Source organism: Trematomus bernacchii, unplaced genomic scaffold, assembly GCF_902827165.1.
Source record: "Trematomus bernacchii unplaced genomic scaffold, fTreBer1.1, whole genome shotgun sequence".
NCBI lineage: Eukaryota > Metazoa > Chordata > Actinopteri > Perciformes > Nototheniidae > Trematomus > Trematomus bernacchii.
Genome location: NW_022987648.1, coordinates 1,366,150 through 1,390,599, shown reverse-complemented (window position 1 = coordinate 1,390,599; position 24,450 = coordinate 1,366,150). Strand labels below are relative to the sequence as shown.

Below are 24,450 nucleotides of genomic sequence, written 5' to 3'. Positions count from 1 at the left end.
TCTTTTCTGTGAGCTCCTGGCGCAATTCGATTAAACTCCTGTACATCATCCTTTAAAACTTTGGACACTGATACCAAAATAATGTTTTTTTGTTGAAGGCTGAAAATAAAAGGCCTGTTTCTTTCCAAAAAACCCTCTCTCCAATTGTGATGTTTTATCACCTGAACTTCACGTTACAACAACCTCTCTGCACTAAATCTACATTACCACACAACAATAATCAAACTCTTACAAAATCACCTTTGTGATTACTCTATGAAACCATGTGAAACAGTGCTACGATGCCACTTTCATTATGTCAAATATTAAAAAAGGGCAACAACACTAACTCTTTGGTTAGGTTTGGGTTAAAATAAGATTGCTTTGTGCTTTAATATTGTGTTTAGTTCTGACATCTATGTGACAGAATGTGACTATACGTACTACTATAGTTGTGTAATGTCACTTAAAACAACTTAACATATGAACTTCTGGTTTTACGCGATACATGCCAGTCTTCTGGGTAAAATCCTGTGCTTGTTTGACCCATTCATTCACTCCAACCTCTTCTCTACATTCAGAACGTGCGTACACCTAATCAGTCTAAAGATAATACAAAAGATGAATTTGCAATATATTCCCTTTCTTAATCTTAATCCAATTAGCTTTTTGGTAATCATTTTCTAAGAAAGTGACTAATATGAGGTTGTACATTACACAGGGAGTTTATCTAGAACATATCCTGTGTCTGGCTCTACTTCCTGTGTGTCATGCTTCTTGTCAGCCAGCTGTATTCATGTGTTGATTCTCTGACCGCTGTGCTGTATGATTTAGGGACTTTTATTGGGATCTCTGTTCATGTTAACCCTTCTGCAGTGAGTCATACCAGCATCCCTTATCATCTCTGAGTCCCTTCTTCTCATGTCCAATGCTAGCTGATGTCCAGTGGACCAGGACAGAGCTGTCCTCGGGATGTCCTCCTCAGCTCACAGTGTTTATTCTTCAAACCTGTTTATACATTTGTTATCTCGGTTGGCCAACTATTGGCAGTTCAGGTCTTCGATTTATCTCTAAATGTGTAGGAGAGACTTTCTGTGAGGTCTTTGGTGGATTCCACTTCTGTCTGATTCTCTTTGTTTCTTATTTCTACATTATGACATGGACATGAGAACACCCCAGTAGCTGACCCACTATGTTATAAGAAAGGGCCTGAGTTTTGACCCGCTGACCTTTGCCTGACCTTTGGCTACTTCCTGATGTAGGCAAGCCCAAAGCCCCCCTCAAATATGGACATGGAGCCCTTTGACACAGTGGCAACCTTACAACTGATAATATGACACGTATTGTCCTATTTTCAGTAACTTTATTTGAAGTAACTCTTTTCATGCCACTTTTTACTTCTACTTCATTTATTTAACATATGTAGTTACTAGTTACTTTAAAATATTTTAAAAAAATATGATGTTCGGTTATAAATTAAACTACTCAATATAAAAAAAAGGCCTATAGGTACAGCTGAACATTTTGATTAGTTAGTTGAGTGACTGAACTCTTTTTGTAAGTTACTATCCCCAGAAGGTTTAGCTCTAAACAAACATGTCAGTGTGTGTCAGTGTGTGTCAGTGTGTGTAATCAATCGAAGGAATGGTCACAACATTGGAACTACACACACACACACACACACACACACACACACACACACACACACACACACACACACACACACACACACACACACACACACACACACACACACACACACACACACACACACACACGAACAATGGCCCAAAAATAACACTCTGTAACATTTTTGTTACACTTTTTAGAGATGCCTACGCCCTGCAATATATATATAATGCTGCACCCCCATCACATGCACGTTAACATAAAGGTTACTTCCCTAAACAGAACACCAAAAAAAAGGACAGAAGAGTAAACCATGCGTGTGTGTGTGGCCTCAGCTGGGATAACACTTAATAGGAAGAAGCTCAAGCCCCTTCTTGAGGGGACACAGTTGGCAGAACAATTAGTATTTTTGAAATATTGAATCAACAACCTACCAAGAAAAATGATGGTCTGCTTCCTTGCTGTCTTGACCTTTGAACTTTCATGCTTTGGTGCTGTTTGGACCCCGTTGGTGCCGCTATCCCCGGACCCTAGAGTCTTCTGGAGGACGAGGACCATGGCCCGGCACATGACGGCCACGCAGACCAACACCACCATGTAGACGATGAAGGCTACGAAGATGCTGACCCTGTACATCACCCAGTGCTCCCGCAGGTTGGTACAGAAGGTCAGATTCTGGACCGGCAGCTCTTGTTTTAAGGGAATGTGTCCCTGCGTTCCCGTGGCAACCAGCAGGGGCAGGGCCACGAGGACAGAAACCAGCCAAGCGAAGGTGATGAGGGCAGAGGTGCGTTTTCCACCCAGGGCTTTGAAGCGGAACGGGTGACAGATAGCCACATAGCGCTCAAAGCTAAGCGTGGCCACGTTGAGGATGGTTGCGTAGCTGCAAGCCTCGAACAGGAAGTTGTAGATCTTACAGGATGCATTCCCTTCTGCGGTGGTGAACGGGAACCAGATGGCGCTGTAGAGCTCCACCGGCATGCCAATGAGGAGCACCAGCAGGTCGGAGCAGGCCAGGCTCGCCATGTGGTCCGTGACGTTCTTCTGCAGGTAGCCATTACGCTTCAGCACTTGCGTCACTCTGATAGTGACTGAATTGCCCACGATGCCCGTTACCAGGATGAAGCTGTAAAAGATTGTGAGAAGGATTTTGACGGTGTAGCTGGGTTCAAGCTCAGTCCAGTCTTTCAAGTCTGCTATCTCACCTTCCTCATCCATGGTTACAGAGCTCAGATTTGTGTCGGTTAGCTTATCAGTTCTGCTGGGCGCAGCCTCTGTGATACAGCCTGGATCCACAAGAGACCCGCTTTCCAAGCTAACAACTTACAATGAAGGCTTTTCTTTGTCCCTGATTCTTCAAGGACAGTTTTCCATTGAGCGGTAAACTCCAAATCACAGTAGGTTACACACCACTGTAGGAAATATCGTCAGTACTCTTCTAAATATTTAGTCTCTTAACCCCAGAAATCCAGTGAGTGGTTCTGAGCCTGGTTCAACTCCTCCTATCCCTGATGATCACCTAGGATCCCGGAGAGCCCTTTCACGTTCCAGTCCAGAGTCTGGTGGTTTCAGTGTGAGCAAAGTGTTAGCTAACACTGTGCTCACACAAACCTCCTCCCACCTAGCAGGGCAGGGCGGTTAAACATTAAACTCTGCAACAGGCAGCGAGTGCTGAGGCCAGGTTTCATTTCTTATCATCAACTAATGCGCCTCCCCTTCACACAAACACTCGTTTTACTTCAAGTTGTTGTTGGGACTAGAGATTCCCCTAAATAAACATACAAATGTATGCAACTTAGAAACTAAGTAAAACCTTGAGTCAAGCCTGACTTTGACCAAATAAATAAGTTGGTTGATATTAACACTGTAGTTTTGGATGGAGATCAAAGACAAAGATGGAGCACCGGAGAGTGACATTCAGAGAAGAGCTGCCAGTGAGAACTGGAGAGAACGGCCCTGTATTAAAGACAGAAAAGTGGACAATTGATTAAACAAAAAAAAACTTGCAGGGAAGTTGAAAAGTTCAAACCGGAACCGGACTGAAAAAAGCCAGGCGCGATGCGTAGGTGGAGTAATCACATTTTTCAGTGAGTTCATAGAAATGTTTATATTGAGAAATACAGCATAAACAGAATAGGAATTAGGAGATAACATACGGGTGGCTGATAAAATGATATTCTTAGAGAAGCTGGTTTTCCTGTGTTTCAAAGATAATACAGGACTGTTTCCTTTAAACACTGAGGAGAACACTGGACGCTTTTCAAAGGAATACTCACAAAAAAACACAAGAAAAAAATAGTTAAATCGTCAAAGGTGCACGTTACATGTTCTTTTGGGACATTTTATCATTGTGGTTTATGAATGACAGTGGGCTTAATTTAAAAATAAAACTTAATTGGGCAACATACTTTGCTGGCATGTGACATGTTTCATGTGTTATTTTTAGTTATAATTTATATCATATATACTTCAAAGATTAAAAGAAACACAGTACAGGTCTACTAAAGCCTCAGAGAAAACATATTTTATACTCCAACTGACCTTAAATGTGTTCTTCTTATTGTCTTATGTACTGGCAGCTTTTTACTCAACATTAAGGCCTCCAGTCTTTGCTCAAATGTGATGATACACTGAAGGAAATACAGAAGCTCTCTTTAGAAATGTTTTCAAAGAGCATATTGAAGGAGAACATTTGCATGCTTTTGTGACGAGTATGTGATGAGTAGCCCTGAAGAGGTGAATGTGTGTGAACAGGGCTCTGCTTCTCTGTCATTGGATACAGCTTCCTGCTCTTTTTCAGCACATTTTTCATATTGAATACATTTTCTTTTTTAGCAGAAACATAACAATAAATGTGATTTATGAAGTTTTTAGATTAATTCAAACCAAAAAAAGGCTAAATGCATTCTTCACCAATTTTGAGCTGCCATATAGTAAAATTTTTTCAGTTTTTCATTGACCACTGTCATTTTTTTTGTATAAATGTTTTTGATTTGACCTCCCTGTGAAACCTTATTTAAAGGCTCACAAGGGGAAATGCTTAAATGCTGATCTAGGTATAATGTTTACCCTAATACATTCACAGTGTTAGCAATGTTCACCATCTAATGCCGCACTTTGACTGCAATGTACCGCTGACCTGTCCATGACTGCATGGTCACCTTACAGAAACACCTTACCAACATCAACTGTCTCTTATTGTAGAGGTCCAGCAGAAATAAGCCATTTAACAGAGATTTAAAAAGACTTGTTTAATAGTGCAGTGTACGTATGAAAACAGACTTCAAGAGTTGAGGTTGATACAAGGGAAGCTACTATTACAGCCTTCTTTTACATTTTATAACATTCATTTGAACTTTAAGGAAAAAGACATTTCTCAGAAAAAAAAAGACAAAGAACAGGAGAAAGAAATATAATCATATCTATGATTCCACAAGCACCGTTGATAAAAGATGAAAATAAAAAAAGAATGTCAAGGCAGACATCTGAACAAACTAATCATCCTAAAAAGCTTTTATACTCGACTGATTGGCAAAAACACAGCAGGTTCAATAATGAACAAGAGAAGTGTGGTCACTTGAAGTGCTCCCGTTAGTTCCTCCCCACAGGCCGCTTATTACTTCCGCCACTTCATACGTGCAGTCAACGCCGAGTGCAATAAACACAACATGGACACTTTACCTTCAACTGAAGTGTTAACATCCTGGATTCTATGACAGACACTGAGGCTGCTTAAAGAAACATTTTTTTCTCATCACATGAAATCACAGGCAGTAAATAAATCTTTTTTTGCTGAAGAAAGAAAAGGATCATATACAACCTTCTACTCCATGTGATACAATCTCAGTACAACCATTTGGCTGCAAACCTTTCCTCTGGTATAATTCATTAACAATGACACATACAATATACAAATGATACACAATCTCAGATAAGAATCTGTAGTGGTTATCTGAAATTCAACAAAACTATTTAGTATTTACAGCCATTATGAAAAGGAATCTGTTCATACAATAGACAAACGTTACTGCAGCAAGGCCTTTTGTAGCTTATAGCTGAAGACTGATCATGACTTCATATTCAAAGACAAGGATTATGTCTCAATCACAGTTTGTCTTCATGATTCATCACTGAAACAAAGTGCTGGTGAAGCTGGTGTTGCTTCTTTATTCAGCTGTAGTGGGTTTGAATTATTCTTCATATCAGACTCAGTTTGTCTCAGTGAAAGAGAGACTCAAATATAAAATAACGCAGGATTGCACTGACAGATTTGAAAGGGATAGTTAGAAGTGGGGTTGTATGAGCTGGCTCTCCATAGTCAGTGCATGTCCTACAGTAGACGCAGTGTGGAGATCAGACAGGAGTACGAGCAGTGTAGCAATGCACTACTATGCACAGCTTCTCCTCCATCTTCTGAAGGCGATACACTGACTATGGATAGAGCCTTAAACAATACCAACCTTCCCTTTAAACTTTTGAATTCTATCAGGATTGTGTAACTGGAGCTCTAAAGTAATGCAGGTTACTCTGAAAGGTTTGGTCTTCACCCGAGCTGCCGAGGCTGAGTAAGATGACGTCATCACCGTGCTGTTGTTATGACTCTACCATATGAAGTTTATTACACTGCTGGTATATAAAAAAGCAAGCTTTCTCCATCAAAGTCAACCGAATCAACGTCTTACAGATTGTCATTTGTGAAAATGTGTCTGCTTCACACAAATACTTAACAAAGAAGGAGCCAGGCTTCAACAGACAGACAACAGACAGACAACAGACAGACAACAGACAGACAACAGACAGACAACATCCAGAACAGAACAGTGTTGCTCCTGAAAAATGTTTTGTGAACTGGGAACTCACACATTTTGAAGACACACAAAGTTACTGTATCTCTGTTAGTGTTATGATCAAGTTTAAAATGTACCGCTTCATTTGGTCACATAACAATATGGTAATCACTGTTAATGTCCAGCACCTTGAGAACCATTAGGTTTCTTTTTACAAAGGAATAACGTGAAAATCTTTTAAAGGAAAAGTCTGAAGTCTGTGATGACTGGAACATGGAAATATAAAAAGAGCTTGTAGAAATGTTTGTGACGTCTCAAGACTGTAGAAAATAAATAGATTTAAAGGAGGCACTGGGGTAGTTCAATGTCTCTGAAAGATCCAGATTGTCAGCTCAGAGATCCACATTCACCACCTTTGGAGACAAATAAGAAAACAAGTATGAGAAAACTGAGAAAACAATTCAGGCTAGTGTAATATATAAGTATAAATACTTTATAAATATTAATCTACAGACATGTAGGGGTGCACAATTCTATGTGGTGCTTTAAAAAATGGTCAATCAATTTGGCAAATTGACCTCCCAGTGTACAGGCAGCTGGATTAATGCAACAGGACCAAAGATCTTTTGATTTCATGTGTTTAATGTGAAAACATGACTGAACTCATGGGAGGATTTTACATTCTACAGTTTGGAGGGAATTTAGGCCCACGCCCTACACCTACACCCTACACCCACGCCCTACACCCACACCCTACACCCTACACCCACGCCCTACACCCACACCCTACACCCTACACCCTACACCTACACCCTACACCCACGCCCTACACCCACACCCTACACCCTACACCCACGCCCTACACCCTACACCCACGCCCTACACCCACGCCCTACACCCTACACCCACGCCCTACGCCCTACACCCACGCCCTACGCCCTACACCCTACACCCTACACCCACGCCCTACACCCACGCCCTACACCCACGCCCTACACCCACGTCCTACACCCACGCCCTACACCCTACACCCACGCCCCTACTATTTCGCTGACGTTGTCCGTGGCAACAGGAGTGACAGTCCGCACACACACAAGACCGCAATTGTGGCAGAAGCAAAAAAGCCCAAAATATATAATTTTCACTCCGAGTGGGAGGATGATTATTTTTGTATCTATTCCAATTCAAAGTCCATCTGTCTCATCTGCAATGCGAGCGTGGCTTTATCGAAGAAGGGTCATTTAGGAGCGGCATTTCAAAACAGTGCACAAACGCTACGAGACGGAGTTCCCTCCTAATTCTGTCCTACGCTCCCAAAAGGTGAGGGACCTGAAAGGACAGCTAAATGCACAGCAGTCCATTTTCACCAGGCCCAACAACAAGAGCAAGGCTGCTACCATAGCATCTTATCGTGTCAGGCACGTTTTGCCAAACACATGAAGTCTTTCAAAGACGGCGAAGTTGTGAAAGAAGCATTCCTGGAGGCTGCCGACGCGCTTTTTGGGGACAGTAAAAATAACAGTAGCATTTCAACAGGTTTTTGATATAATAAAAACTCAAGTTAGATACCGTTATTAATCAGCTGTAAGTTTTAGTTTGTTTGAACTTATTCATTATAATTATTGTACAAAATGGTATAAGAATGCAAACTTAAATTGATTATAGTCTAATTCAGGTTAAGAAACTAGTGTTGCTTGCATCCTATTTTAAAGGCATTTCTTTTTATACTCTACTAAAATGCAACAAAGGGTTTGATTCTATTAATTTAGTCTTTTTTATTGCACTTTGGCAGCAGATTCCTGTGTAGCTTCAGATCTGAGTTGTCTTATTAGTAAGCCTAATTTATACTTTTGTAGCAACACTATTTTTATATAATGGCAAAGAAAGGGTTCAGAGTCTTTTCTTTTCCTCCTGTGTCATATGTGGCAGCACTGTTCAATGTTTCTTGAAAACATGACCCACTGTAGTATGTGACGTGTGAATAAACTCCTACTCTGTATCAACAACACTGTTGTGTAACTTCAGTTAAATACTTGTATGTGTGTAGATTAGAAAGAGGTAAGATAAAGGATCTGCAGTATTTTATGAAGTATTAATCGTACAAAGGTCAGTTTTATACAAGTAGAAGTGTGTATTTACCTGGTAGTAGGCTGTCAGTAATGGCTACGCCTCTCTATTTGGACTGGTAGATCTCGGCAGACTGGCCACTTTAAAAGTAGCTCTCGGTTCAAAAAAGGTTGGGCACCCCTGCCCTACACCCTACACCCTACACCTCTGTTTGCGCGGAGGGTCCGCCACATTAAGTGCTGTTCCAAACCAACGAGTGTGGAGGGGGAGTGGGTTATCAAGCTCTCAAACAGCGAGTCTGCATCGGTGCTGACTTCACCTGCTGCCCTACCTGACCGGACTCAACGCTGTGTGTGTCCGTCAGGAAACACGCCGTTTACAAACAGTTCCTGCAAACATCCACTGATAAATTGCGATGTTAACAACCTCATGATAACCTCATGTTTTTTTACTTAGGATCATACCTGTGTTTAGTCATTCCTATGCATTTTATTATAAAGATGTGTATATTTACAGACTGTTGCAAAAACTAAGAAGCTTATAAAAATCAGGTTTAAAACTAAAAGAGCTTTACAAAAAAAAAAAAAAACACAATTAAAGATGTTTGGAGTTTTATTTGAGTTATTAATTTTAATGTTTTGTCTAAGAGATGCTGATTTGAAACCGTTGTTACATACAGTTACGGCATTTCCTGTTTCTGCCGGAGAGAGGGGAGTTAGTCCCAAAGCTTGCCGCTGTATTTACTCCCTCCATCTGACAGGAGGGAGGCTCGTTGAGCTGCGAGTGTCACTCCACGGAGTTCACTCCGTCACGGAGTGGGAGTGTGTAGGGGTAGGGTGTAGGGCGTGGTTTGGGATTGGGCCTTAGTCAGCTGATTCTAGTGGTTTAAAGATGCAATATTTCATATTTGACTTAAATTCAACAAAATAAAGATTTCAGAAATTCCTGGCAGTGTAGAGAAGACTTTGAGACAACATATAAACGTTTGCATTGTGGAAATGAAATTCCCCAAAAATGAAATATGAAAAAGCCACATCCTTTACACTCTGAAGACCTCAGTATTACCAATATCCATTCTAAATGTGAATCACCTATCAAGTCAAACTGCCAAACATTGGGCAGTCCCTGCTTCTCTGTTGTGGGGATTTGATGTTTTTCTTATTTTCCCATCATTAAAACTGAAATATGGTCAGGTACTGAGGATGTAATGTGCGCTTCACTACCTCCTTTACCTGAAAATAATAATCAAAAGGTTAATCGATTAATAACCCTGAGTTTCAAGCTTACTTTTGTGCAAGTGGACACACAGACGTGCACACACATACTATTGCTGCTCCATTCGACACCTCACACCCAGACAGGCTTAAGTTTGCACTTCCTTCATTCTCCACTAACGGCTCTTTCAGAACCTCATGCTGAGTGCAGAATCTGTCTGCGCTGCTGGAAATGACTGTGTGGCTTTGGAGGCCGCTGAGACAAGCTTGACTAAACCTGCGAGTCGTGAACAGACGCAGACTTTGCAAAGCGGGCGGCCAATCTCAGATGCTAAATATTTACGTGAGGATCATCCTGTCCTGCTTGTCTCCTGTCCCTCTTACTCAGCACAATGTCCAAACACTGCGGGCGCAGACAGATGTTCAAAGAAAAACAACTGAGAGAAGCAGGGAGGAGACATCAACTGATGCAGAAATCCTAGTGTTGGGATGCAAACCTACTCAAATGTTGCCTTCAAATGTGTTTGGCCGTTTGGGTGCATTTGAGAGCAAAGCATTGACATGTTATCACCTTACAACGTTTCTGTCGTAATGTGCTGGCAAACTCTTGCCTATTATCAGATTTAGCAGACATGAAGCAACATAAGCCCTTATTTGGAGTTGTGTTTCTGACATTTTCTGCAGACAGGTAGTTCACAGCATAGTTATAGTTCCGACTGGGGGGGCTGGACTAGTGACAGGCAAAGCAAGGTAATGGATATTTTCCATTTTAGCCACACCAGGTACTCTTGCAACTCACCATCCCATCCAACAAAGCTGTTCCTTCTAATACAGCTCAGGGTCAATTGCACTACTACAGTGTTTTCCTACAGTGTTTTCAACAGGATTTTTGAGAGACTGTAGGTGATGGACCACAGTCCCTTTCGGGGGGTCCGGCAGAGCATGCCCAAAGGACATTCTTACCCTCCGGTTGACAGTCTTGGCCGTCTCCCAAAGAGAACAAAGGGTGTAGCACGCCCTGAAAGCCAAGGAAAGGAAAAGTGGGGATGCTTCCTCTCATCAAACCGTGGGGATGCAGCTGCTACACTTTTTACGTTTTGTTCTCCGTCAGTAAATACCGCACTGGTGAATGTCTGGAGCCTCTATGTGTTAATAAAACAGCGGTTGCTAACAAGTGTCTAAATAACACTTCTAAGCCTGATCACGCTAAACATTAGCCGCCTTTAGCTTAGCGGTGTTGATGTGAAGTCATGTGACCGTGTTGTAGTTCCTTTATAGCCCAACAATAGCTTTTTACTTCTGGAGATTGCATTTACGCTTTAAAAATCATAAAGTGGTGTTAATATGTGGAGATAATCCTGCTGAATTAAACATTTAAGTATCATAAAAGTGTGTTGGACACAGATCTTATTTTTCGCTATATTCTAAATTCCATGGAAAAAATCACATTGCTTTTTGTCGAGGCAGTCCTGGTGATGCTAACTTCCAGGTTGGCCAATACCTAAATATCTAAAACGACTTTGTAAAGCTGAGGGTAAAAGCAGAGTTGATAAGAACTCTGGATTTGTGATTAGGAACATCATCTGTCATTGTGTAGATGTCAGTTCATCTCTGGTTTACACAAACATGCATTCATTCAGCCTTGTGATTTTCAAAAATACAGAGGATGCAGTTACTAAAAATATTGCCACATTTGTTAAGCAAAGGCTTGTTTTACTATACTGTATCGAATTATTGGTCTTGATTTAATAATAACGTATTTTTGTGTTCATCATAACTTTACACAAAAATCAAACCAGGAATAACAGTAATAACAACATTGTTTTAAATGATTTTTTGGGAAGTTTGGAAATGTTCATGTTTTTCCAAGGGTAAGATTTTTTTTTTTAAACGAACTGATTTATGCATCTGAACATCGGAATGATCCTTTACTTGTGTTGGCTGCTGGATCACGAGCAGAAGCTTCCTTCGCTGGGGGAGACGCTGTGTAGAGGAATAAGGCTTTCACACTGCTCGCTGTCTTCTGGCAATCTGTGGGCGGGGGGAAGCAGGTGTCAATCATCATCACAGGCATCTTCTTGACAAGCATCATTATTAAAATCATCCCTCACCAAATGGGAACACGCGTTCGAAGAAGAGAGCAGAACTGTGGCAGAGAGCAGTCTGGGAAGCATGCTCATGTGATTACACACTCAGCATCTCTATTGTCCTTGTGAGAAGAAAAGCCTCTAAGTGTGTGTCAGAGTTAAGGTCAATTCATTTTTTAGGGCAAACACCACTACAGAATGAAAAGAAATCACTTTCTATTTAAAACTTTAAAAGCTTGAACTTTGTCACCCTTGTGCGACACTTTAAGAGGAAGACAAAAGCGATATGCCTGTGTTTAGTTTCACTTTGCTGAGTTAAATCCAAGGTCCAGGACCAACAAAAGGAAGGCCTCTGCTGAGGAGATCAGGGCAGCAACATCTGTCAGCTCTTTTAAACCACTGTCAAAACTCACTCTTTTAGAATGACTTTAATGTGATTTTAGTTGTTTTATTTTGTATTGATTTATTTTGGTTTTATTATTTTCTATCTGTTTTATGCTGTGTTTATACGTTTACTAGGGCTGTCAAGTTAACGCGTTAATAACGCAAACATTTTTTAACGCCACTAATTATTTTAACGTGCGATTAATGCATGTGTATTTGTCCTGGGCCCGTCCCCTAGTTTCAGAGCCCAAAGGCTTGACATTGTTGTTGTTGTTGTTGTTAGTTGGATGGTGGGAGATTCTAGCGAGAGATATGGATACAAAAAAAGGTGTTTTAAACAGCAAGCCACGCTCACAGCTGATGCTGACAGCCCCGCTCCTGCCGATCGCTTGCGGCAGACCACGCTTGAAAGTTTGCTATACAATAATATACAATGAGATTTTGTAGTGCAACCATGTCACAGTGCGCAGTAACTACAGTATGTAACTATGTTTTGAAAGATGCTACAATGAAGTTTATTATTATCAAATCTTTGAAGTAACTTCAGTCCTAAAGAAATATACATTCTTGGGGATCTTTAAATTAAAGTTTGTTTACATAATGATTATGGTTATTAACAACATAGATGTTGATGCAATTTATTTTTGGTTGTGAAGAGTCACATTTCCTAAAACAAAGTTTGGTATTTTACAAAACTAAAATGTTTTTAATATATCATATTATATTGTTGTTTTAACTTTCACAGAGTTTAACTTTTAAATAAGTACACAACTAAACCATTCTATATTCATTCATATTTAGAATTGTAACCCTTTCCAATTCAGTTAGTTTACCTAAGGACATTATTTTCGTTTCATAAAAAAAAAAAAGTGTATCTATCTAAATGCAAGGTTTAGCATTTATTATACAGAATTAATAACAGCATTGTGCAGATGACAACATTACTGTATCTGTTGGAATGAATGGAGACAGTATCTGTACTGTACACAGATATGCATCTGAATGTGACTACAAGCTGTCTGAAGGAAGAGGATATGGTGGTGTGTCCATAAGATAAGGACCAGTGTGCATGACCAATCAAGTTCACTTCTACTCCCTAATATTATTGTAGGCCATTAATAATCAGACAATTATAAAAATAACTAAAAACATGCTTGTGATGGATGATCAGTTAGAGAGAGCACCTTTTTGTTTTCTTAAAGTTACATGGGACTAAATATACCGCTTGTTGGTGTGTTGATATACTTAAAACACTCCAAATCTAACTTTTTAAAGTAAGTGAAAATACATTTGAATAGTTTTCTCCCAATATGGATGATCAAATGCCGTGGCATAAGTGAGGCATTCCCTTCACACTGCTGTGGACACTAACACTGGCTAGAATACAGCCTGTATGTGCCTGGGAGAGCACACACCCACATTATGTCGGGTTCTGGAAAAGTATTCCCTCTATATATCAAAACCAAACAGACAGCATTGTTGCCGGTGTTCAGTGGAGCGTCCAGCAGAGCCAAAACTGCTGCCAGGGTATTACGTTTGATTATCGGATTCATCTTACCTCATAGAAGCAACGCTCTTTGGAAACTAAATCTGAAATCCTGTGTACTTCAGTCAACCGAAACGCAACATTTTCAAAACAGTCCGACTTGTGTAACCTTGCCAAAGAAGATAAAGGTGTTCTCACACACAAGTGTCTACACAAGTGGTTGAAGTGTTTGTTGGAAAACAGAACAACACTCTATGGCAGGGGTGCCCAACCAGTCGATCGTGATCGACGAGATGTGTCTAAAAATAGAACAACAATATTCTGTTTTATTGTTAATGTCCTATAACATAATCTTCCTGTGCCAGAATAATGCACTTGAACGCATCAAAGCTTTGTGATTGGCGTGACCCCTTGTGTCGGGGCGTGGCTGGTGGGCAGTCGGCACTAGTTCGCTGACGTTGTCCGTGGCAACAGGAGTGACAGTCTGGCAGCAGATTCCTGTGTAGCTTCAGATCTGAGTTGTCTTATGAGTAAGCCTAATTTATACTTTTGTAGCAACACATATATATTATATTTTTATATAATGGCAAAGAAAGGGTTCAGAGTCTTTTCTTTTTTTCCTGTGTCATATGTGACAGCACTGTTCAATGTTTCTTGAAAACATTACCCACTGTAGTATGTGACGTGTGAATAAACTCCAACTCTGTATCAACAACACTGTTGTGTAACTTCAGTTAAATACTTGTATGTGTGTAGATTAGAAAGAGGTAAGATAAAGGATCTGCAGTATTTTATGAAGTATTAATCGTACAAAGGTCAGTTTTATACAAGTAGAAGTGTGTATTTACCTGGTAGTAGGCTGTCAGTAATGGCTACGCCTCTCTATTTGGACTGGTAGATCCCGGCAGACTGGCAACTTTAAAAGTAGCTCTCGGTTCAAAAAAGGTTGGGCACCCCTGGTCTATGGCTTGCCACTACGACTGTTGATAATAGTGTTAATGCAAGCAGATTCTAGACACTGTCAGAGTGAAGGGTCCTTGTGATCCCTCTGAAGCCGGACAGTGAACTGTACCTCTGAATGCGATGTTTTCTGCAGATGAAGACATACGCTCTCCTCAGGCCCACCAGCACAGGGTCCCAGTTATTGTAGTGGCATAGGAGCGTGGCGATGAAGAAGGAGAGGAAGACGGGGACCGCACCGGCAAAGAACAGCCACGAGAAACGGACCTACACACACACACACACACACACACACATTTTTCATTTTGCAATCTGCTCTGACACACACTCTTCAAACAAACGACATCTTTCATGTCATTTCAAACTCTTGATGGTGATTGTTAAGAGGGAAACATACCTTCTGCATGCAAATATCTGCCATAATAGAGAGTGGGATGGTGAGGCTCAGTGCCAGAGTGCCGATCAGAGAGGAGGTGAGGAAGCAGCCCCTGTGCAGAGAGAGCAGCAACACACATCCACACTGAGTATCAATCTTATTGTTTGGGTATGGAAGCCAATAGAGGACATTATTAAAAAGACTGGAGAATGCAATTCCTGAAGAAATTGCTAGTGGGAATGCTTTATGCTGAAAATGTGACGCTAAACTGCTATGCTGAAATGTAATGTGTAAGAAGAAAGTGAAGAATTTAGATTAAAATGATACATGAACACTGGGGGCTTGAATGTGTGATGAGAGAAGAAAATAAAGTAAAAAGGCTTGGAAAAGCAGCAGAATATTTGAACTGCAAACATTTGAACTAACTTGATGGTGAATGATCTGTCGCCATGCCAACGGCATTTGATGACATCCCATAATACGCTTAGATGCGTTGATGGCTGCATCGTTACCAAACCTGTGAAGTTTTGGGCCATTTGGAGCATTTTCACTGAAGTTATGAGAAAACCGTGTTTCATGGCGGGCATTGTGTTGCCATGGCAACGGCATGTCCCGTAGATGTCTTCACGGCTGGACTGTTAGCACACATGTGAAGTTTGAGCACTTTTTGAATATTTTCATAGGAGTTATAGCGACATCGTCGTTTATGGCGAGTGATGCGTTTCCATGGAACGGCATATGGTGAGATCTCAGATTTGGCGTAGAGCTGTTGAGGCATGGACCGGTGATATACAAGTGAAGATTGGGGGACGATTGGACCGTGTCCATTGGACTTACAGCGACATCGTGTTTCATGGCGAGTGATCTGTCGCCATGGCAACGGCATTTGATGACACCCGATACTATGCTTAGATGTGTGGATGGCTGCATCGTTACCAAACCTGTGAAGTTTTGGGCCGTTTGGAGCATTTTCACTGAAGTCATGAGAGAACCGTGTTTTATGGCGAGCATTGTGTTGCCATGGCAACGGCATTTGAAGAAACCCCATAATTGACGTAGAGCTGTTGAGGGCTGGACCGGTGATATACAAGCGAAGTTTGGGGGGCGATCGGACCGTGTCCATTGGACTTACAGCGACATCGTGCTTCATGGCGAGTGGTCAGTCGCCATGGCAACGGCATGTGATGACACCCCATAATACGCTTAGATGCGTTGATGGCTGCATCGTTACCAAACCTGTCAATGTGACATCATCGTGTTCCATGACACAGGTGTTTATATTTGAGCTAACGACGACAGCTGTGTATCACCAATAATGTATAAAATAGGTGGAACATGTTGAAGTCAGTATGAAGTCTCCATCAGACAGAAAAGAATAGGCTCAGACAGTCTGTTAAACTCCAGTGACCACGTCGTTAGCTCAAACACGAACACCTGTGTGTTATGACATCATCGTGTTCCATGACACAGGTGTTTATATTTGAGCTAACGAGGTGTGCAGAGATCAAAGGTTTGCATTGTTCTGAATGAGAGATAAACCTCTTACATGTGAACGTTTTGTGGAAGAACGATAACAGATATCTGTGAAATTTCAAAACGTGAAGCATGTCAAGGAAGTTGAGTATCTGAAGTGTAATTTGTGTGTACTTTCGGGTTAATAATGTGGCCTTTTTGGCAGTTTGACTAAAGGTGTGCGGCTGCTACCGTGAGGAAATATCAGCCTGAAATTACAATGGGCTTTAATGGAGGCATGTTGAACGTTTTTGTCACTTCATGCCCTCAAGAGGCATTTTGTTTAATTATTTTGCTTAATTATTTGTTATTTTTCAAGCTACGAGATGTTTTCCTACGTTTGTCATGAAAAATGATGTCTCAGGAATGTAGGGTTTGGGAATTATGGCAGTTTTAAAAAATGTTTTCAAGATTTCCTCCACTCTAGCGGTGACATCACGCACTCTAGTTAATGTTAAAATCTGAAGAAAGCCTCTTTACCAAGGTCTGAACAATGTTTAATATCTCTAAAAGTAAGAATCAGATTTAAAAGTTGTGTTACACGAATAATGTCAGAAAGATGTGTAACATTTTAATGTTGGAATGAGGTTTCTGAGTGAAAGTATGAATGAACAGTTAGCAGTTTTAGTCGCATGAAGATTTGTTGAAGTCTGAAGAATTTCTCCATTGACTTCAATGGTTAAAAATGGGATGTTTTATGGGATGTATCTCTGGAATTATGAAAGTTATGAATGATAAAAGTAATAGCCATCGATTCCCGACCGAGCTGAACGTTTTGATGTTTGAACGGAGTTTCTGCGATGTTCAATGTGGGAGGAGAAGAGGGCCAAAATAATTGGATGGAATAATAATAAGAATTTTGTCCGTAGCATAACATATAGTTGGAATGCTGTATCAGCATTCCCACTATATAACACATAATTTTTTTTTATTTTCAAGTTTACAATATTATTTGAATCCCCTATGGGCTTCCATAGGAAGATAATATCTACGCATTATCACCTAGATTATGTTGTTTTAAGGATAAAAGCTAACGTTAGAGTACAGTTGTTTGTTGTCACATTTATTAAATTGTTAGCAACGGCTGTTTTTTTATCTAGACACACAGCAGCTTCAAACATTCACCTGTGGGGTGTTTACTGACATATTTTAGGTCAATAGAGATATTAACTAAACATTAATGTCTCTTTACCTTGTATTGAGCCTTTTATGTCTCATACTCTGTGAAAAAAAAAAAGTAATGTGCTCACCAGAGCCAGAGGAACTCTGAGAGGACGGTTCCAATGAGGCCGTTGATGAGGATGTAGGTCCACACCAGCTGGCTGGGGAGCTCGAAGGCCTCAAAGCCGGTGTAGTGGAGCAGGAGGAAGCCGGGCCACAGCAGCAGCAGGTTGAACAGACCCACAAACCCTGAGACACACAGCAGCAGCAGGTTGAACAGACCCACACACCCTGAGACACACAGCAGCAGCAGGTTGAACAGACCCACACACCCTGAGACACACAGCAGCTGTCAGACGCCTCTGTCCGCTGTGGGGAGACGCCTTCATGGAATAGCAACAGATACACGGAGTATAAACTCACCAAAGAACATGGGGATGTCGAGCTTATCCTCCCGATCCACTCGTCTCTTGATCATGACGATGTAGACCGCGTACAGCACCGCCCCCGCCAGAGACCACAGAGAACCTGCAGGAAAAAAGGTCATCACATTTGGTAAGAAGAAACTATATCAAGTCGCCGCTATTGGGAATAAGACTAACAATTTCATTACACAAGTGATCTGAAATGGGACATATCTCTATGGTTACCTGAGACGCCTTTGTCATCAGGGTTGTCCATGCTGGAGAAACTCACGAGGGTAACACCTCCCATGCTGAACAAAAGATATGTAACATGAACTGACTGACTCAAATAAACAAAGTCGAGTACACTTCAAGATATACATTTTAGATTAGATCTACATCATTATGCAACGAATCTAATGTAAGAGGCAAGTGTGAATAACAAATCCTATCTATAGAGCATCAAGCTATGGTACTTGGCGAACACTTACATTTCATTTATTAACATAAAAGAAAGACTAAAACTAAATAAAAGTTCCTTAGGCAAAAAATATTCAATATGGATCGGGGTCGCAAAAAAAAGACCAAGATCAGGGGGTTATTAAATGAGATTCTAGGGTTCAAAGTTTATATTTTGTTTATTTCTTGGGACCAGGAATATTCACAAAAGATAGAAAACCTAAATAAAAAAGTAAAGGATCAAGACACATTTGGCCAACAAACCATCCACTCATTGAATACATGCTTAGCTCTGAAACCACCTCCCAACATGCTCTCCTTCTCTGAGCCACCAACAGGCTGACGGAGCCCTTACCTCAAAGCCACGGCCAACAGTTTGGATAAGGTGAACCGGTCGCTGCTGTTGCTGGGAAATATAGCTGCCAGGATGAGCGTGAACAGGCCTTGAGAGGGAGGAGAGAAAGCCATTTATATTATTGAACTAACTTCTCTTTAGGTAAATGACACCAACAGCACATAGGCATCACACATGTTCCAATGGACTAAAACAAGGTTGAGTTATAATGGTTTCTGCTTCACAGTGTAGATGTTGTGAGGGAAAGAGTCACCTGAGGTGGAGGACAGGATGTTCACAATAGCCACCTGCGTGTCGGACAGAGCTTCCTGGTAGGACAGGTTAGCCAGGAACCACTGGAGAACACAAGCAGGGATGTGACACCTCATACACCTCACAGTGCAACACTCTCACTTTGAAGTCTGCACACATTCTGAAGGTTCTTTTCTTTTATATGACACTACATTTATCTGATTACCAAGTTACTTGACCTGTTGGAATAAAACAACCAAACCATATGATGACTAAATAAATAATGATGTAAAAGAATCAACACTATAGGGAACAGTTTCATTTAAGCCCTCACTGTACTCACACATCAGTCAAGGATCATGAGTACTTTAAGAACATTTGACCAGAATACTTCTACTTTAGTGAGATTATCTGGACAAAGTAAATGCTTGATATATTTCTGAGACAGAAGCACTTAAAAACCATAACTTTTCTATGTGGGCGGTTTGATTGTGGTCATAATATCAAAAATTATAGCAGGAAAAAAACGTAATGTAATTACATGTGTATTGTGCTAATGTCATTTTTCTATCATTTACAAACCTTGGAGTATAATCCCCACATAAGTAATCAAATAAAGGCTTGAGTTCAATATTCTGCTTTAAGATTTTAGAGACTTTTCTTGAATGTGCTCAGAGAGTATGAGTCACAAATTAAAAACAGTTCATAAAATGAAAGGCCACATGGTCAACGGCTTCATCATGCTTTCATTTTCACAATATAAGTGTACGTGTGTGTGTGTGTGTGTGTGTGTGTGTGTGTGTGTGTGTGTGTGTGTCCATGTCCATCCTAGCTGTTTGACTCACCACGAAGCAGAAGAAGAAGCTGATCTTGGCCACATCAGTGATGGTCAGCTTGCCCACTGTGCGCAGCATGGCCTCATGGTCCTTGGCAGCTGGGTAGGACATGCGGGACAGTTTGGCCTCCAGGGCCTGAGTTGAGGGCAGCTGCCGCACCTCCATCACATTACTGAAGCGCACACGCTGCTTCCTGGAAGCTGCGGGGGGGATCAAATGGAGAGGGAAGTGAGTCGACGGAGGCAGGGGAAAACTGGCTCTATTTCCGATTGCTCCAACACAAATACAGTAATGTAACTTCGGGCCTCCATCTGTATTTACAGCAACACCATCATTGTATTTTATCACACAAAGAATCCCGCTTTTCAGATGCTAATGCATGACTCGGTTGAACACACTGCTGTCATTTTAAACACTGGTGCTAAACATGTGAGGTTAAAACAAACACAACCAACACATTAAAGACTTTCTCAGAACCTTCACTGAGTGATGTTGGAGTCTGGAGATGCATGGCCTTTCAGTCACATCCAGACACTAAGGGCCGTTATAACTCTGCATCGCATAAAGTACAAAAGGGCCGACAAAATACACACAAAATCCTTTTGTTCACAGGTTGTACTTTTTATTTTATGTGAAAAATGATATCAGAGGAAAAGAAAGAAGAGTGTGGCCCTCCTTAAAAGGTCAGACAGTGGTTTCTCTTGTTAAATGTGTATTTCCTATGTTTGGCTCATAACAATGATTAAATATGTTTCCATAGCTCACCACTGCCCTCTGTTGGTGGAATTGTATTAACTTCCTGTGTATCTTGTTTCAACAATTAAGTATGCTTAATTTTGATTTGTATATCCAGACAACATCAACTGTGTACTCACAAGAATCACAGTCTCCCATTAAACAATGTGAGGGCTCAGCAGGTACATCCTGGAACTTCACCGGGACATACAGCGGCTCACTCTGAAGAGAGGGACAGAGGTCAGACATTTGTAGTTGAGCTGCCACCAAGCTGCAAACCAGCCTCAAAGTGACATTTTGTACTGGATTTCAGTAATACTGGTCAAAGCAAATAAGTGGTAAAAATTGAACATACAAGTTAGTTAAACCTGTATCACTTCAACTGGTTTACTCTCTCACTTAAGACTACATACCAAACAGTTGCTCACAGTGGTGTCCGTGTTGCAGGGTGCAAAGTAGGCCTCAGCATCAGCAAACTGCCGAGAGACACAAAGCATCAACTTACAGACCAAAACAACAATAATTCTGAACTTTCACAGTCTTCATGAAAGCTTCACCACCTTTCAAAAAGTTGTGCAGTCATTGAAGAATAGGCACAACACAGAAATACTTTTATTTGCAAAAGAAAACCCAAACAAACTGCTGCAGTTTCAAGCTGAGCTAAGGTGAATGAGTGAATTCTTCGGCTGTAAAAAGAACGATACATTGAAAGGCAAGCTAAGACTGGATAAACAAAAGATCAAAATCCATTATTCCATTCCATTATTTCTATGAGCTTTACTGTAACACACCGTTCTGCTACTGCTGCAGGTGTAGCTCAGTCAAATAAAGTCAATAAAATGGGTTTGTGACTGTCTAATTCAGGTTGGGAAAGTACTGCCTCCACATGGTGAGTGTGTTGTAACCACTTACAAACGCAGAGTGTCGGCGTTTCAGAGAGCCGGTGCACTGCTGCCTCCAGGGCCGCCACAGCAGGAAGCCCAGCAGATACAGGACAAACATGGAGGTCTTGGTGAATGTGCTGAAGAAGGGTTTGTTGTACTCCTGCCGTCTGAAAATGTACTGCAGAAAGAGTCAAGAGAAGCACACTGTTAGGGTCACAAGTTGCCTTTATCTGTATTTCAGTACTTTAATAACTCCCTGTTGCTAGAGAGAGGGGCAGGGTTATGTCAAACTGGGGCGTAACCAACAAAGCACAATGATATATTTTAAGTCTGCAGCCAACCCAGAAGTTAGTACTGCAAGGGCTCCATCGATTAAAAGGAATTAGATTTTTCCATTGGATTTAAGATTAGTTCAGAACAAACGTTTATGATACTCACATGTTTTGTTCAGCAGGGTCATTTCCACCTACTCACACCACGTGTACATTTGTTGAAGCATAAATTCAAAAGCCAGAATTCAAAAGCTAACGTGATGCAATAAACAAACTACAGCAGGTCACATGACTTCACGTCACCACCGCTAAGCTAAAGCTAAAGACGGCTAATGTTCAGCATTATGATGTCTAGTTGTCTGACTTCAACATTTTGTATCAAACATTGTTTTGAATTAACTTAAACGTTTCAGACATTTACCAGTGGGGTAATTACTGACGTGATGTATGTCATAGAACAAAATGTAAACATCTCATATGCTTGCATTACCATAGATCTTTTTTTTAGGTCTCTAACCCAAAACTCTTTGAGACAAGGGAGCCCAGAAGTAAAAGGGGTAAAAGGCTAACTATTTTCAGGGTTTAGGACTCATTCCTGCACCCTCTATAAACCCCTATGGCCTGCTGACCCCAGAACACCTAAATACACTCTGATTACAGAGCACAGCTTCACCCCCTCTCTCATTTAAGACGTCATCTCGTACTGCAACCAGAATTGCAGCAGCCGGTGTGGAAAACTGAGTGAGTGTAACAAAGTCCTTACTGAGGTGAGCTCGGAGGAGACCACCCAGATGACGTCCACCAGCAGGAGGATCACCACTCCGAGCGCCATCCTCCTCCGCTGGGCTGCAGAGCTTCCCTGAGAGCTCATCCGGTTCATGATGAACACCCACTCCATCGGGACACTGGGGACACCTGCATGGACCGACAAGGACATGTGGAAGTTACAAGATGATCAGAAACAAATCGTTAATTAATCCATGAGTGTTCCATGAATGGGACAATCTGCCAACAGAATTCTAGATTCTAACGATAAAGTACAACCTCAATTTGTATCGTACCCTAAATGTAGAACTTGTTGACTGCATTAGTCGACTAATAGGTTAGGGATTTCACTTATACACCCTTTAAAACCAAGAAAAGACTTATGCCATATTACGATTTCCAAAATCTAAGACAATTGATATCAGGATATCAATTTGATATTGATATATTGCTCTCATCTAAAATTGGTCCTCAACAAAACATTAAAGCCAAAGTAGGACTATAATATCCTGGCAGAGAATAACTTTCAAATAGCCGTTTTACATTGCAATACACACCTGTTAACCAGAAGAATGTACACACTGAAATGTTCTTGGCAGAGGCTGACTCCAGGGGACTCACTCTTACAAAAGTCTGCCCAAAAAAGAAAGAGCAAAAATAAGTAATGTTAACATTTTTAAACCAACAACCTGTCAGAAAACATCAGTGGATATTTTACCACTATAATGAGTGACTCAATGGGAATCCAATACGTTTTTAAAATGCATATAATAATAAAGAGAATAACGACAGACATACATTAGTGGAGCTAAATGCCAGCTAGCTATAGTCAGTTGTGTGTGGTGGATAGAAAACCATTGACTGTAAAACATAGCTGTACTGTTCGTAGCAACATATTTTCAGTGTTCAGTTAAATGTCTAGTTTCCATAAGGCATAGTTTAGCTTAACTGAGTTTGAATCCTATCAGAGTTCTCATGTCAGGTGAGCCGTTTCTCCAACCCCTGAAGCTAGCGAAACAGCATACAAGCTAGCTGCTCCAGTAGCTGTTATGTTTACAGACCTGGGGTCAGCTAGTAAAGCGAAGGTTGTGTTTAATGTCCAGTTAACTGTAGTTCATTGATGAGTCGGCTGGGGTGTAGTAATGTGTGTTGTTACCGTTAGCAAATAGCATCGCTGTGCTACGTTTGCTTCTTTATCAATATAGAAAACTAACGTTGACGAGCTAAGCGCTAACAAGCTTGATAAGGTGATCAGATGTTTGATATTAAAGTAGACTTTTTACCTGAATGCGAGAACAAGTCCTTTAGTCTGTGCCATACTAGTATTTACATATGCTGCTAAAATATCGAAACAATCACAGTTTTAATGATCAAAATGTTGACAACACTAAGGTTGTAAACATTAGCACACCCTCTCCTCTTGACTATCAGGTGACATCACTTATGTACTCCTGAGACTTCTGGGAAATGAAGTCTTGCACTGGCTTATATTGTTATCGCACACTTCAGACTTCTTTTTCAATGTAATCTGTAAAACCCTCCATTCAAACACTAATGTATGTAAGAGCTAACAATTATATGTATTATATATATATGAAATATATTTTTCTAAATTACAGCTTTATACGTTTGAGTAGTAAGTGATAAATAATACAGCGTTGTATAGCTTAGTGATATCTCTCAATTGTGTCACTGTTGGTACTGATCTGTACCTGTCTGTGGAAGAACTAAAACAAACATACAATGGACAAATGTTTCCAAACTCATGGCAAATATATCGCTTAAAAATATATACAAATATACCAAGTAATACTTTTTAACCTACTACATTCATTATTATTTAACGACAAAGGGTGCTTCTAGTCCA

General features: G+C 40.8%; 2 protein-coding genes across 2 annotated transcripts in view; both read right to left on the bottom strand.

Moving 5' to 3' along the window:
- gpr39 (G protein-coupled receptor 39) overlaps positions 1 to 3,158 on the bottom strand; it is a 52,242-nt gene extending 49,084 nt beyond the window's left edge. Inside the window, exon 1 of the mRNA XM_034134639.1 lies at positions 2,043 to 3,158. Coding sequence (XP_033990530.1) covers positions 2,043 to 2,826 — 784 coding nt within the window. The 5' untranslated portion in view covers positions 2,827 to 3,158. The remainder of the gene's footprint in view (positions 1 to 2,042) is intronic.
- Positions 3,159 to 4,839: 1,681 nt separating this feature from the next.
- Positions 4,840 to 24,018, bottom strand: LOC117485931 (solute carrier family 35 member F5-like). Its single transcript, XM_034134638.1, has 16 exons — positions 23,867 to 24,018; positions 23,141 to 23,216; positions 22,582 to 22,733; positions 21,575 to 21,724; positions 21,076 to 21,138; positions 20,803 to 20,884; positions 19,937 to 20,127; positions 19,114 to 19,195; positions 18,861 to 18,948; positions 18,293 to 18,357; positions 18,066 to 18,170; positions 17,732 to 17,891; positions 14,991 to 15,081; positions 14,706 to 14,860; positions 11,609 to 11,707; positions 4,840 to 6,808 (listed from the first exon to the last, which is right to left on the bottom strand). The coding sequence occupies exons 3-15, from the start codon at positions 22,714 to 22,716 to the stop codon at positions 11,626 to 11,628; spliced, it is 1,449 nt and encodes a 482-aa protein (XP_033990529.1). The 5' UTR covers positions 22,717 to 22,733; positions 23,141 to 23,216; positions 23,867 to 24,018; the 3' UTR covers positions 4,840 to 6,808; positions 11,609 to 11,625.
- Positions 24,019 to 24,450: the final 432 nt, after the last annotated feature.

Bases quoted from the DNA above. Each gene is read 5' to 3' on its own strand.
- LOC117485931 (XM_034134638.1), bottom strand. From the start codon at position 22,716: ATGGAGTGGGTGTTCATCATGAACCGGATGAGCTCTCAGGGAAGCTCT. The intron at 19,196-19,936 runs GTGAGTCAAACA...TGTGTTCTCCAG, and splicing joins GCTTCTTCTTCTGCTTCGTG to TGGTTCCTGGCTAACCTGTC. The intron at 15,082-17,731 runs GTGAGCACATTA...CTCTCTGCACAG, and splicing joins TCAGAGTTCCTCTGGCTCTG to GGGCTGCTTCCTCACCTCCT.